This window comes from Candoia aspera, chromosome 1 (assembly GCF_035149785.1).
Source record: "Candoia aspera isolate rCanAsp1 chromosome 1, rCanAsp1.hap2, whole genome shotgun sequence".
Lineage (NCBI taxonomy): Eukaryota > Metazoa > Chordata > Lepidosauria > Squamata > Boidae > Candoia > Candoia aspera.
This window is the reverse complement of record NC_086153.1, coordinates 169,095,092-169,109,323: the sequence shown is the minus strand read 5'-3', so window position 1 is coordinate 169,109,323 and position 14,232 is coordinate 169,095,092. Positions and strand designations below refer to the sequence as shown.

General features: G+C 47.9%; 2 protein-coding genes across 3 annotated transcripts in view; both read left to right on the top strand.

The window, feature by feature from the left end:
- The window catches only part of RAMP1 (receptor activity modifying protein 1), a 322,064-nt gene that overhangs the window by 159,757 nt on the left and 148,075 nt on the right, over window positions 1–14,232 (top strand). The window lies entirely within an intron of this gene.
- The window catches only part of HDAC4 (histone deacetylase 4), a 207,281-nt gene that overhangs the window by 86,742 nt on the left and 106,307 nt on the right, over window positions 1–14,232 (top strand). For both annotated transcript variants that reach the window (XM_063317859.1, XM_063317858.1), the window contains one exon: window positions 1,414–1,535. In XM_063317859.1, coding sequence (XP_063173929.1) covers window positions 1,414–1,535 — 122 coding nt within the window. The remainder of the gene's footprint in view (window positions 1–1,413; window positions 1,536–14,232) is intronic.

Here is a 14,232-nt window from a genome sequence, read left to right as displayed (position 1 = left end):
TACTGTTTTTTATTCCGAACATATGCTTTTCACATTGAAAGAAAATGTTTGAAATAACAAACATGGGAAGCAACAGTTTCTTGTGATCTTGTCGCTTTATGTTTGGGCTGCCCTTGAAGACCATCCACAAATGAGAGCTGATGCAAAATGCAGCTGCCTAGTATGCTAACCAGAACTACTCCATATAGTCTCATAACTCCAGTATTCCAGGTGCTGCATTCTTGTGCAATTTAAGGTGCTGGTTATCACCTTTAAAGACCTTCATGGCTTCGGACCTGGTAACTTGTAGAATCTGCCCACCCAAAGCAGAGAATATCTGCTCCATGAGATGTGGTACATGGTGATGGGCATTTCCCCTTCTTGTGGAAAACCTTACCACCAGATACTGTACAAGCTCTGCATCTTGATATTTAGGAAATTATTAAAATCTTCCAAAGAGCATTTGGACTGTGAAATGAAGAATGGATGCCTGAGATGAATGGCGGCGCTGTTTAACATTGTATGTCATTTTGGATTGATGGTTATAAAGTGGTATTGTGTTATTGAGATGTGACTATGTTTTGATTTTCACTTGTCACTTTATATATTTTAATGCTTTTATTATAAGCCGCTTAGATTCATACTACGTGAAGTGTCAAAAAAACACCTTAAACAAACAAACAGATATAGAAACAGAAATACAGGCATAAGCTGTTTCAGGCTTTAAAGATCAAGGCAAATACCATGAATGCTGCCTTGAAAACTATAGGAAACCTAAAAGCTCTATAAATACTACTATAACAGACATGTAATTATATGGTTTGGAAGGAGAGAGAAATAAATGAGTGCCCTAGGGGCAAAAAACAGGCTACAAAATGTTTTAAAAATGAAATAAAATAACTAAATAAGCTTTAGTTCTAAAATGCTGTAATTCTGCATTTTTTAAATGTTCTTAAGTTAAAATGCTAAAAGTTTCAATTAAATGAAAACAAAAACAATGTTCATTGTCAGGTGTGAAATGCATTTTTAACCATCTGTACAGAATTGGAGACATGTTCGTTTTGTTGTGTTTTGTTTTGTTTTTCTATCCCGCCTTTATTATTTTTATAAATACCGCAAGGTGGCGAACATACCTAATACGCCTGCCTCCTCCTATTTTCCCCACACCAACAACCCTGTGAGGTGGGTTGGGCTGAGAGAGAGAGACTGGCCCAAGGTCACCCAGCCGGCTTTCATGCCTAAGGCGGAACCAGAACTCTCAGTCTCCTGGTTTCTAGCCTGGATCTTTAACCACTAGACCAAACTGGCTCTCTAATTGTATTAACATGTTGGTTGTCATGGCAGAGTAGAAAAGAAGAGAAATGTGACTTGGAGGCATCAGTATAAACAATGGAGATACTATTCTTGACCTCTGTAATAATATATTTTTTTTAGGAAAACACAACATAGTTCTCTTGATCAGAGCTCTCCACCACAGAGCGGAACATCAGGCACTTACAATCACCCTGTATTAGGAATGTATGATTCCAAAGATGATTTTCCACTCAGAAAAACAGGTAAATCTTACTTTTCATAGTTCACATAGAATTGCAAAACGTTTATTTTAAATAATAATCAAATAAATTATTCCCTCTGTTCTGTGACTGTGAAGTGATAGTGTTGACTAAATTAAGGATACTCCTCTCATTCCAATTGCCTTTCATTTCATTCTTTAGTCCTGTAGTCACGATATTGCTCACTACATACAGTAAATACTATGCTGAGATAGTTGGTTTGTGTGCTATGGTGTTCTGTGTGCTGTTGTTCTAAAGGGGAAGTATACTAGTTTCATCAGCTTAAGGACTGCATCAATTTTGTGCAACTTATTAAGGGCTTCACTCCAAAAGTATGAGACCAGAATCTATTTTCACTGCAGGTGATGGTGGGTTTCTCCTTATCTTTCTGCATCTGTACTGAACAATGGAGGACTTTATCCAGTTTTAGATCTGTGAAACCTCAACTAATTTTTTGTAATATTAGCTATCATCTTTCCTTGTTAATCAAAAAGCTTTATTTCCCATGATAGATCTTCACAATGCCTATTTTCATATAGTTATCCAAACTTCTCATCAGAAGTTCATGTTGCAATAGGCTACTGGTATTTTCAGTTTTAATACCTACCTTTTGACTTACCTACAACAAAGTGAGTTTTTGCTCCTTGTGGCTCCTCTTTGTTTCCATCAGATTAATTCCTTGGATAAATGATGACCCTTGTAATACAGTATGTTTTTCTATGTAAGCAAACATTCCAGTCTTGGTTCCTTCATTTTTTTCTTCTTCCCATCAATCTGTAGGGCCCTTCCTACAAATCTGGCTTGATGAACCAAGAAGTATTTGATGCATGGGTTTTGTTTCTTTTCAGTGGAGCCAGCTCTTTCTTTCATTTCCATCCTTTCCTAACAGAATGGGAAGCATGCTGGTGGCCTATATGAGCGAGTGGGCTCTGATGTGGAGATAAGCTGTGCCTTCACATTCTTAGTGGTTTTCAAAACTCAGGTTCTTCAAAAGAGTTCTCAGCTGTCGGATGGTACAGCTTCTCTCTCTTTTTAAAAAAATAAGTTTTATTAAAAGTTTTACAAAGAACATAAAAACTAACACAAATTAATAAAGAGTAAAAGAAACAAAGAAGAAAAAGAAAAGAAAAAGTGCAGAAAAAGAGAACCCAAAGAAATAGAAAGAAGCTGCTTCCGATTTCTCCTGCAGCAAATATAAGTACAATTACGAAATTAACTCTTACCAAAAAAAACTTCCTTTTTTCTATTATCCAGTTCTTTTCTAATCATCAAAACCACAAGTCATGAGTGCATTTTTTTCTGTTTCATGTTAAAAGTCTATCTGGGATTTCCAATCAGCCATAAACGTAGACACTGTTTTTCCAAAGAAGTTAATTTAGCCATCTCTGCAGGTTCCATCATCTTCACCAGCCACTCCTCCATGGTGGGTAGTGTTGAACCTTTCCATTTTTGAGCAGGATGGTACATCTTCTCATTGAAATTATCAGTTGTATAATACATCAACTGATAAGGAATAACAAGATCCAGTATGTCCCTTTAGGTGGAAATAAACCTAAGGAATTAGTATTTCAACAGGAATATTCATCTGACTGCCACACATATTACAGACTTGGTGTTGCCCAACTTATTTAATAATTTTGAATTGATTCATATCTTTTAGGTTTGGACCTGGTAGGAGATCTAATAGATGCTTTAGTTGCTCACTGTGACAAGATTGCAAGATGTTTTGTAGACAGAATTTATCATATCCATCATTACTTGATTCTGCAATTATTTCACTTTATAGAGATTACTTTTGAATGAATTTCAGATTACTTTTGAATGAATTTCAGTTTTTAGGCCTAGTGATGTGAAAAAGAAGCTTGGCCAATGACTCTTAAAACATACCTAGTTGGAAAGGAGTGCTCAGGTGGGTTAATAAATTCCTTCTTTTAGAAAAAAGTGAACTTAGCTTCATTTAAGAAAGCAATAGGGAAACTATTTCTGTGGTGAGGGTGGGGAATCAATGGATGCAGAATTATAGGCAAGTAGCCAGCATTCCCTTTCTGGGCAAAGTACTTAAATGAGTGGTAGCTGTTGAGCCCCATAAACATTATTTCAGAAAATAATTTCCTAGATCCAGTTCAATTGCAGTTTAAGCCTGGTTTTGGCATTGAAACAGTGGGATGAACTTTTCTAAGGCAGAGAGACTCTGTTGATTCTGCTGGGCCTTTTTCAAGACGATCAGCCTAGATTCCCTTTTGCAGAGTTAGTTATGGTAATACAACTTTGTTAAAGTTCCAATCGTACTTGGATTGCTTTTTCCAGAAGGTGGTGTCAAGGGATTTCAGCTCAACACTTTGGTATTAAAGTTTTACATAAAATGACCAGGTGAGTTAATTTGGAGTTGTTTTATGTAAAAAGTAGTGAATGGTCCTATCAGTATGCAGAAATATTTTATTGTGCCTTGCTGCATAATGAATTGAATATGAGCCAATCAACAAAATTTCTCTGGGTTGAAGTTTAGTTTGTCAGTTGTCCAAATGAATGGCTTTAAGTCTGCTCTGAAAGAGGTAGATCCAAAGGAAGGAATGCTTTAAGAACAATTTTGTGGCAGGCATCTTCTATTTAGCTGGAGCACCAGCTATAGCTTCAGTAACCTATACATTGCACATCAGGTTGCTCTTGAAGATGGTCTGAAATGTTCCATTAGTACAAAATATGGCAGTGAGAGAAATAGCTGGAACTGAGCATAATGAACAGTGGTATTATATTTAACCATAATATTCATTCCCACTTGGTTTCTCTTCCCAATTTAAGGTACTGTCATGCGCTGCCTACCTCTGAATAATACTCAGACACTGGTTCGCGGATCAGGCTCTGGTTTATTTGCAGGGCAGGTACAGCGTTGGTAGAAAAAAGCTGAGAGTGACAGGAGCGCGCCGGTGCGGGGTTTAAATACCCCGCGCCGGTCAGCGCCCCCTCGCTCACGGTCACGTCACCCCCCTTTGTCCAATACGTTGCCCTGCCGGTGGGTGAGGGTTTCCGGGATCGCCCATCATCAGGTTTCCCATTCCTCTGCTGATTGCTTTCAGCTGGGCGATCCCCGTTGTATTGCCGCTGATGGCTTGGGTGGCTCCGTGATCCGTTTAGCTATTGTTTGTTAGCCGTTAGTCGTTGTGGGTTGATGGCTACTTATCTTGTACCCCTTCACCTATTTCCTTGTCATTGTCATGTGTGCCATTGCGCTGATGACTTTAGCTCAACGGCACTCATGACATACTGCCCCCTTTTCGAATAGTGTTCTCCCCCGGTTTTCTGGGTTTTCCCCGTGGAGCTGTCAAAACGCCACATTTTTTTTTTTTTTTTTCAAAGTTCCCGCCGGAGTAGTTGTCGCCCCTCCCTTTGCTCCTCCCTCTACCACGTGCCTTCCCAGGGTGTGTCCATGGTACGCATGCTCGGGTCCTGACCTGGCGTGCGCATGCTCCAGCCACACCCTGTTTGTTTGGCTCAGTTCGGCGAGGAGAGAGGCGTGGCTGGTCGGGTGCTTCTCAGCTCCAGGTAGGGCCCTTCTTTTTCTTATTTAAAGTGCGTCGCCTTTGTTGTGTCTCCTGGGCGTTGCCCCCAGGTTGCCCTGTTGACTTGCTTGCCACTCCCCCGCGGCCGGGGGGCGGGGGGAGGGTGCTGGCGAACGTTTGTCACCACCCCGTGGGCCTGGGGCGGGGGGAGTGAGTCCCGGGGGGGGGAAGGTCCACCCAAGTCGCGGGCTTGGGGGGGCCCTTTCCCTTGGGGCACGGGAGGCGGGGGGGGGCCTGCGGGGGGGGGTTTGGTTTTGCTGACCTTGGTTGCGGTTTGTCGGGGTATGCCCGGTGAAATGCTCTGGTCAGGTCAGGCGCGTTAACGTTGTGCGCCGCCACCCATTCCGGGTGGGGGAAGTGTTTCCACCTGACCAGATAGTGTAGAGTTCCTCGTTGCTTGCGGGAGTCGAGAATGTCCCTTATCTCGAAGTGGTGTTGCCCGTCGATCATCACCGGTGCGGGCTGTGGCGTGCTTGGGTGCCATCGGGAGGTGGTTGCCGGTTTCAGGAGGCTGGTGTGGAACACCGGGTGGAGTCTCCGGAGGTTGTGTGGCTACCGGGTTCACTATTTGCGTGACTCGGAACGGCCCGATGTACTTAGGCCCCAGTTTTTTCGAGGGTTGGGTTGACTTTAGGAACTTGGTGGATAGATAGGCCATATCCCCCGCCTGGAACGTCGGTTGTTGGCGCCGGTGCTTGTCGGCCTGCTCTTTGTAGGCAGCCTGTGCATCCTTCAGCGCCGCCGTGATTACTGGCCATGCTTCCGCGATCTTCCGTCCCCAGTCGCTAGCGTCCACCTGGGGTTCCGGGGGTTGAGGTAGCTCCGGTATGGGGACGAAGTCGCGCCCCGAGACTACTTCGAACGGAATTTTCCCCGTGCTCGTGTGGACGGCGTTGTTGTATGCGACTTCGGCGAACGGGAGCAGTTCAGCCCAGTCGTCTTGGTGGTAGTTAGTATATGATCATATAAATTGCTCTAAGGTGGCATTAAGAACCTCAGTGGCTCCGTCCGTCTGAGGGTGCCAAGCCGTAGATAGGGCCTGTTGGGTCCCCGTCAGCTTCAGGAAGGCCCGCCAGAATTTGGAGGTGAACTGTGTGCCCCTGTCGGTCACCACACGTGCGGGACATCCGTGTAGCCTGTACACGTGGATGAGGAAGAGTTTGGCTAGCTGTTGTGAGGATGGGACCGACGTGCAGGGGATGAAGTGGGCCTGCTTTGAGAAGTAGTCCTTCACCACCCAAATGGCCGTTTTCTTCTGGCTGGGTGGGAGGTCCACTATAAAATCCATAGAGATTTCCTCCCATGGGCGGGAGGGTTCTGCCACCCGTTGCAATAGCCCCGCGGGTTTGCCTGGTGCCCGTTTGGCCCTAGCGCACGTTGGGCAGGACGCCACGTAGGTTTTTACGTCTCGCCTGAGCGCGGGCCACCAGAATTGACGCCGTGTTAGGTGTAGGGTCTTGAGGAACCCAAAGTGTCCCGCTTGCTTGGCGTCGTGTGACCTATGCAAGATCGCCTGGCGTTGCGAGTCCGGGACGTAGATTCTGCCTTCCCCCCATGCCAGGTCTTGTGCCATCGTTACCTTGTCGGGGTTTGCCAGGAACCAGGGGTCGGTTTTGAGGGCGGCGGCGAGGTCCGTGCGCATTCCCCCTGGTAGTTGCGGTTGGCTTCTTTCCGTCGCCGGTTGTCCCGCCGTCGTCTGCGCCGTAGAGTCGAGCTGCCTCCGTGCGCCGCTTCGGGTGGTCACGGCCATCCCCAGTTGCGAGGCGGATAGGACCGTCCCAATGGTGTCTGGGGCGGGCTCTTCGTCTTGGGGCAGTCGGGAGAGGGCGTCGGCCAGGAAGTTCTTCTTCCCCGGCATGAACTTCAGCTGGAAATCAAAGCGGCTGAAGAATTGGGCCCATCGGACCTGTTTTGGGCTAAGGCGTCTAGGCGTTCGTAGGGCCTCGAGGTTCCGGTGGTCCGTCCAGACCTCGAATGGTTGGGTGGCTCCCTCGAGTAGGTGTCGCCATGTCTCTAGTGCCGATTTCACCGCGAAGGCTTCTTTCTCCCAGACGTGCCATCGCCTCTCTGTCTCGGAGAACTTCCTTGACAGGTAGGCGCATGGTTTCAGGAGTCCCGTGGGGTCTTTCTGTAGCAGGATGGCTCCCAGGGAGAAGTCTGAGGCGTCGGCTTGGACCACGAACGGCCGTTCTGGGTCCGGGTGCGCGAGGATTGGCTCCGTAGTGAACAGTGCTTTCAGCTTGTCGAATGCGGTCTGGCACGCGGGAGTCCAATTCAGCACTGTGCCTGGGTTCTTGGCGCGTCGGGTGTCCCCCACCCCTTTGGTTTTGAGGAGGTCCGTTAAGGGGAGGGCTATCTCAGCGAACCCCCGGGCGAATGACCTGTAGAAATTCGCGAATCCGAGGAAGCTCTGTAGTTGCCGTCTGTTGCGGGGCCGCTCCCAGTTTAGCACCGCTTCGACTTTTGCGGGGTCCATTTCGATGCCGTCCCCGGAGATTCGGTACCCCAGATAGTCTAGGCGCTCTTTGTGAAACTCGCACTTTGTAGGCTTTGCATAGAGCTGCGCCCTTCTGAGCTTGTCGAGGACTTGCCTGACTAGGGTTACATGTTCCTCGTGCGTTTTTGTGTAAATAAGGACGTCGTCGATGTAGACCAGGACCCCTTTGAACAGATGTTCATGCAGTACCTCATTGATGAGCTGCATGAACACCCCAGGGGCCCCCGCGAGTCCGAAGGGCAGTACCTTGTACTGGAAAGCGCCTAGGGGGCAGTTAAACGCCGTCTTCCATTCGTCCCCCTCCCTGATTCGGATGCGATAGTACGCCTCGCGAAGGTCCAATTTGGAAAAGACTTTGCCCGTGGACAGGTGGGCGAGCATGTCCTTCACCAGGGGTAAGGGGTATTTGTTGGACAGGGAAGCCGCGTTTAGGCCCCGGTAGTCGGTGCAGAGCCGTAGGGTCCCGTCTTTCTTCTCCCGGAATAAGACGGGGGCTCCGACCGGTGAGCATGCTGGCTCTATGAATCCCCTGTCTAGGTTTTTATCGATGAACTCCCGGAGGGTTGCCATCTCCTTCGGGGTCATCGAATAGATTTTTGGTCTAGGTAAGGGGACGTCGGGCAGTAGGTCGATCCGGCAATCCGTCTTGCGGTGGGGGGGTAGTTGGTCAGCTTCTGCCTCTCCAAAGACCTCGGAGAAGTCGGCGTATTGTTCTGGTAGGTCTGCTGTGGTAGCGGCGTTGTCTTGTGTGGTCGCCTCCGCTCGTCCTACCGTGGGGTTGCTTCTGCCCGCTGGAACTGGTGCTCGATACTCGCCGTCGCCGAATGTGAAGGTGCGGGTCTCCCAGTTGATCCGCGGGTTGTTTGTCGCGAGCCATGGCATCCCCAGGACTGCAATGGGCCGTCCGATATGCGTGACTACGAACGATGTGCGCTCGGTGTGAGTGCCCATTTGCAGGGTGACCGGCTCGGTTTGTAGCGTGGCTGGTTTCCCTCCCGCTGTAGAGCCGTCCAGCTGGTGGAATGCCAGCGGCGTGGGGAGGGGGAAGCAGCGGAGGTCGAGTTTGGCGACTAGGTCGGGGTGGATGAGGTTTTTTGAGCACCCCGAGTCCACTAGTGCCGCGGCCGTGGTGGCTCCGTTGCCGGCAGAGAGTTGAATTGCTGCCAATATTACGGGGCTTTCGTCGTTTCGTTGAGGTGGTCCGCGTTGCTGTCCCACCGCCTGCCTCGCCACGCGTCTCAGGGCAAGCGGGGAGCATTTCCCGCCGGCTGGTCGGGGTCTGTATTGTCCTCTTCCCCCCAGTAAGCGTCCCAGCCCTCTTCTGGTGTCGCTGTGGCCACGGTCATTCGGCGGTGAGGGGGCGGCCCCGGGTTGGGTGGTTTGGGGCTAATTTTCGGAGTGGGTTTGGGCGCGCTGGTCGGCGGTCGGTTGGCGAAGCAATCCTCCGTCTTGTGCCCTAATTTGCCACACCTCCCGCAGGGCTCCCGGTTGAACTTCTTTTTTGGGTATATGGGGCCGGCCATCCCCCCGTGTGGTGCGGGTACCTTTTTCCCGGCATAGTTTGTGTCTTCCGTGGTTGTCATGAGGAAGGTGCGGTGCGCATGTTCGGCTTTCCCCGCGAGGTGGATCCACCCGTGTAACGTTTCTGGGTCGTCGCGGTAGAGGGCCCATTGGAGGACGTCGCGGTTGAGCCCCCTTTTGAACATTTCCAGCAGGGTGGTCTCGGACCAGTCGCTGACCTTCCCCGCGAGGGCTTTGAACTCCAGGGCGTAGTCAGGGACCATCCGTGTGCCCTGTTTAAGTCGTTGGAGTGCGCTTTTCGCCCTTACTTTGGCTAGGGGGTCTTCGAAGTAGTTTTTCATCTCATTGATGAAAGCAGGGAAGGTGGCGAGGGCGGGGGAGCTGGACTCGTACAGTTGGACGTACCAGTCCGCCGCCCTGTCTTGGAGTTTGATCGCCACGGCGGCGATCTTGTCGGCCTCGGAGTCATAGGAGTGTCCGTGCCTCCCCATGAACTCCCTAGCGTTGGTCATGAAAAACGAGAGTTTTGTGGGGGTCCCATCGAAGAAGATGGGGAAGTCCTTTGGGGCCCGGGCGTTTTGTGCGGCCCCGCCTCTCGCTTCCCGGGGTGTGGTGTCGGCCGCCTGTGCCGTCTGCTGACCCTCCGCTGGCCCGTGTGGGTTCGGTGCTTCGCTCGGGGTGTGGGCTTGTGCGGGGACGTCGTTGGGTGGCGCGGGGGGCATAAGCGCCTGGAGCATGGTCCGGAGTTCCGTCAGTTGAGCCCGCATGGCCGCGAGTTCAGCTCGTGCCTCCTCGTCCACAGCCCGCGCCGCCGCTGGGGCCGGTTCCGTTGGCGCGTCCTCGGGGGTGGGTTGCCGGCGGGGTTCATCGTCCCTCTGCCGCGGGTCCGCTTCCTCCGCCGTCTGATGGGTGTCTCCGTCGTCCTCCTCCGTGTTGACCGCCGTGGGGCTGTCGCTCCACGCCCGTTGCTGGGGTGCGATGTGGGGCGCGGGGTCCTCCGCTGGTTTCGGAAGTCGTGCTGCTCCCTCCCGCGGTCGGGTTGCCTCCGTCGCCATCTCCCCTTGGGGTTGGAGCTGAGGCTCGGGTCGGGTGGGGTGGGCGTCCATGGCTCCGGGAGTCCGCGGTGCCTCTGGCCTTGGTCGGTCCTCCTCTGTCTCTTGCCGCACGGCTCGCCCTCCTTGCCCGCGCCGCTCCGGCCTCATCTTGCTGGTCTTCTCGCCGTCTACTCCTCCCGCGGCTCGTTGTCGTCCGGTGGGGCTCGACGAGGCTGAGTTTATGACTCTCAGCTTTATGTCATGCGCTGCCTACCTCTGAATAATACTCAGACACTGGTTCGCGGATCAGGCTCTGGTTTATTTGCAGGGCAGGTACAGCGTTGGTAGAAAAAAGCTGAGAGTGACAGGAGCGCGCCGGTGCGGGGTTTAAATACCCCGCGCCGGTCAGCGCCCCCTCGCTCACGGTCACGTCACCCCCCTTTGTCCAATACGTTGCCCTGCCGGTGGGTGAGGGTTTCCGGGATCGCCCATCATCAGGTTTCCCATTCCTCTGCTGATTGCTTTCAGCTGGGCGATCCCCGTTGTATTGCCGCTGATGGCTTGGGTGGCTCCATGATCCGTTTAGCTATTGTTTGTTAGCCGTTAGTCGTTGTGGGTTGATGGCTACTTATCTTGTACCCCTTCACCTATTTCCTTGTCATTGTCATGTGTGCCATTGCGCTGATGACTTTAGCTCAACGGCACTCATGACAGGTACTGGGTTTGGTTTATAAAGCCTTTTATAGCTTCGGAATTGGAAGAGTGACTTTTTCATATTTAATTATTTAAAGTTTAAGGTCGGGGTTTTTTTTAAGACCTCATTCCCTTCTGTGCAGTTATGGTGAATGGTACTGAACAATTTTCATCCAGTCTGTAATCTTCCCTTTTTAGGGAAGGGCATTGAGATTGTGGTAGTTTTCAGCTCCAGAGAACCCTAGAGGAAATCTGGATTCTTTTCAGTTGGATTTCAGACTGGGATACAGTTCCAAGATGGCTTTGATTACACTTATAGATGACTTTTGGTAGGACAAGGAGGAGGTGATGCATCCATTCTGGCCTCCATGATCTCCCAGCAGCTTTTGATATCATCAGTTGTGGGGTTCCTCAGGGCTCTATGTTCTTCCTGTTTCTATTCATTGTCTACATGAAACTTCTGGGAAAGGTCATCCATCAGTATGTGGTTAGATGTTAGCTTCCGGTAGGGATGATGGCCAACTGAAGAGTTGTGTCCGCAAGCTCCATGGACAGAACTGACAATGCAGCGCTTTTTGGGGCCCGGGAAGGCTTTTACCTGAAGCCCAGAGCTTTTTCATGAATAAAGAAAAAGCTTGGAATCATCCCATTTGTCCTCAGGAACAGCGTTTCCTAGCCAGAAAATCGCAAAGAGCGTTTGCAATGATCTGGTAAGAGCCTCTGGGAGGCTGGGATGTCACCATTTCCAACCCACGCTGTAGCCTTAAAGGGACACTAGGTCGAGCTGCCCCATTTCTAAATCACCCAATTTATATATTTTTTGAAGTTTACATACCCCAAGAGAGGCTTTCTACAGCAAGAAGAAGCGGACTCTCTTGGTGCTTATTGTTATTTCTGGATTAAATTTTTTAAAAACATTTTTAAGTTTTGGCTTCTTTTCCTGTTTAAATATTAAGGAGAACTGAGAATAACTAATTGCCTCCCTATTATTACTTTTGTATTGAATTTGAAGAATTTAACATGTTGAATTTGCCATTTTGCCTACATGTTGAATTTGCCATTTTGAATCTTCAGCTTTCTGTTTTCACTTTTCTTTGGGAGTTGCTTGTTAGCTTGTTAGCACACTTTCTCTCCTGTCAATTTCATTCAGAAGTTTTCCATTAACTTATTAACTCCTATCTACTTGAGTCAAGTATCTAGAGGGCACCATCATCTACTGCCTGAAACATGGAGGATTTCAAGGAGACTTTTTCAGAGTCCCATTGTAAGATTAAGCAGACCTTCAAAGAGATCTTTTCAGATTTTTGTCAGGCTATTCTGCAGAATATTCAGAACATTGGGGAAAATATTATTTCTAAAGTGTGTCATCTGGCTGAAGACATGGAAGAAGATGAAGATTTTGGCAAAGATGGAGATGTTTCTCCTGACAGCAAGATTAAAGTAATGCCAGGCGAAGATTACATTTCGGGGCTGAAGGAGTTAAAGTGACAGTCTGAGATGCAAATTACAAAGTGAGTTGTTTTTCTGAGGGAATGTTATGGGAACGAAGAGGTAGGGTTTTTGCTGAGAAGTCTGAGTTTTTAAGGGGGGCAGTTGGGCTGTTTGATTCTTGTAAGAAAAATCCCTTGTGTGTAATAGGGAGATACGTAAATGTTTTGGTATATTTCGAAGTGGGGTAAAAGGTTAAGAATGTTTAATTGGATTGACAATGAGGCTATTATGATTTCATTTCTGTTTAACGATTTGGATTAAGATTTATTGGATTCTTTTTAAGGTTTGTTTGATTTGTAAGATTTATAAGGTATCTATAAGGCATAATGGGACGCGGTGGCGCTGCGGGTTAAACCGCTGAGCTGCCGATTGGAAGGTCGGCGGTTCGAAACCGCGCGGCGGAGTGAGCTCCCGTTGCTAGTCCCAGCTCCTGCTCACCTAGCAGTTCGAAAACATGCAAATGTGAGTAGATCAATAGGTACCGCTTCGGCGGGAAGGTAACGGCGTTCCATGTCGTCATGCTGGCCACATGACCCAGAAAATGTCTACAGACAACGCCAGCTCTAAGGCTTAGAAACAGAGATGAGCACCGCCCCCTAGAGTCGGACACGACTGGACTTTACGTCAAGGGAAACCTTTACCTTTACTATAAGGCATAATAATAATTGCTTGGTTTTTAGGTTTAATAGGGTTAAGATTGCTGCAGTATTAATTATAAAAGTAGACAATTTATATGTTTTTATAATTTAATTTTTATTATAATGGACAGAAATAGAATAGTGGTAGGAATGAAATAATTAAATAAATGTTTTGGGGGGAAAGAAGTTGATTTAGAGGTTTATATACTTTTTAAAATATATATATAAGGGGTAGAAGCAATTGTATTTAGTGATTTTTACAATGTGCTAATGGTATGATTTATAGAAATAATGTGATCTTGGTTTGATATAGAGTAAGGGATTAGTTATAGAAATCGTTGTATATTCTTAAATTGGAAGTCACTTCATTATGTAATCGCCAAAAATTCTTTTTCTTGTGTTCCACACTTTTTAAAGCTAATTTCTTTTTGTAGTTTTTTTGTTTTTTTTGTAGTTTTTATCTTTTTTCTAAACTTAATAAAATTCTTATTAAAAAAAAGTATGTGGTTAGGTGGCATCAGGATGCTGCTGATGCCCTGCTGTACGTCTCTACCATAGGCTGACCAAGAGATGCTATCAAGGTTCTTTCTTAATGTCTGGAGCTTTGGGGATCTGGATGGAGAAGAACAGGCTTCAGCTTAACCCAAGCAAGACCAGCTGGCTGTGGGTTTTAGGGTCCCATGGACCTGGGAACTTTCTATCTTCAGTTATGGATGGGGTTGCACTAGCCCAGAAAGAAGTGGTGTGCAATTTGGGTTTCTTCTTGGCTCCTCCCAGAAGAGTGAGCATGCTTTACATCTCTTCTATGAAACAGTGCTAACTAGCAAGACCTAGCATACCTGTTCTGTTACAACAGCTGCCCTTTGAAATATCATATCCCCCAAAATAGATGGCCTCAACTCTGGTGGCCTTTTGTAATACCTTGAAAACGTGGTTGTTTCCTCAGGCATTGGGCCAGAATGCTGGATGAACCCACACTGGAATGATTTTGAACTGAAATATATTCTCTTTGCCTCAGTTATACTATGCTCTAGAGGTTTTATGTTACTGGGTTTTGTTGTTATGGGTCTTTTTTTTTTAAACTATATATAAGCTGCCCGGATTCATTTTTGTGGGAGTTGGGTAGCCATATTAATAATCACAAATACATACATACTATAGAAGTGGAAAAAAGTTCAGAAAAAAAGACAATCACAACACACACACACACACACAGAGTAGAGAAGCATATATATGCTGGACAATTTTTGTCCAGTCTCCCACCTCCTG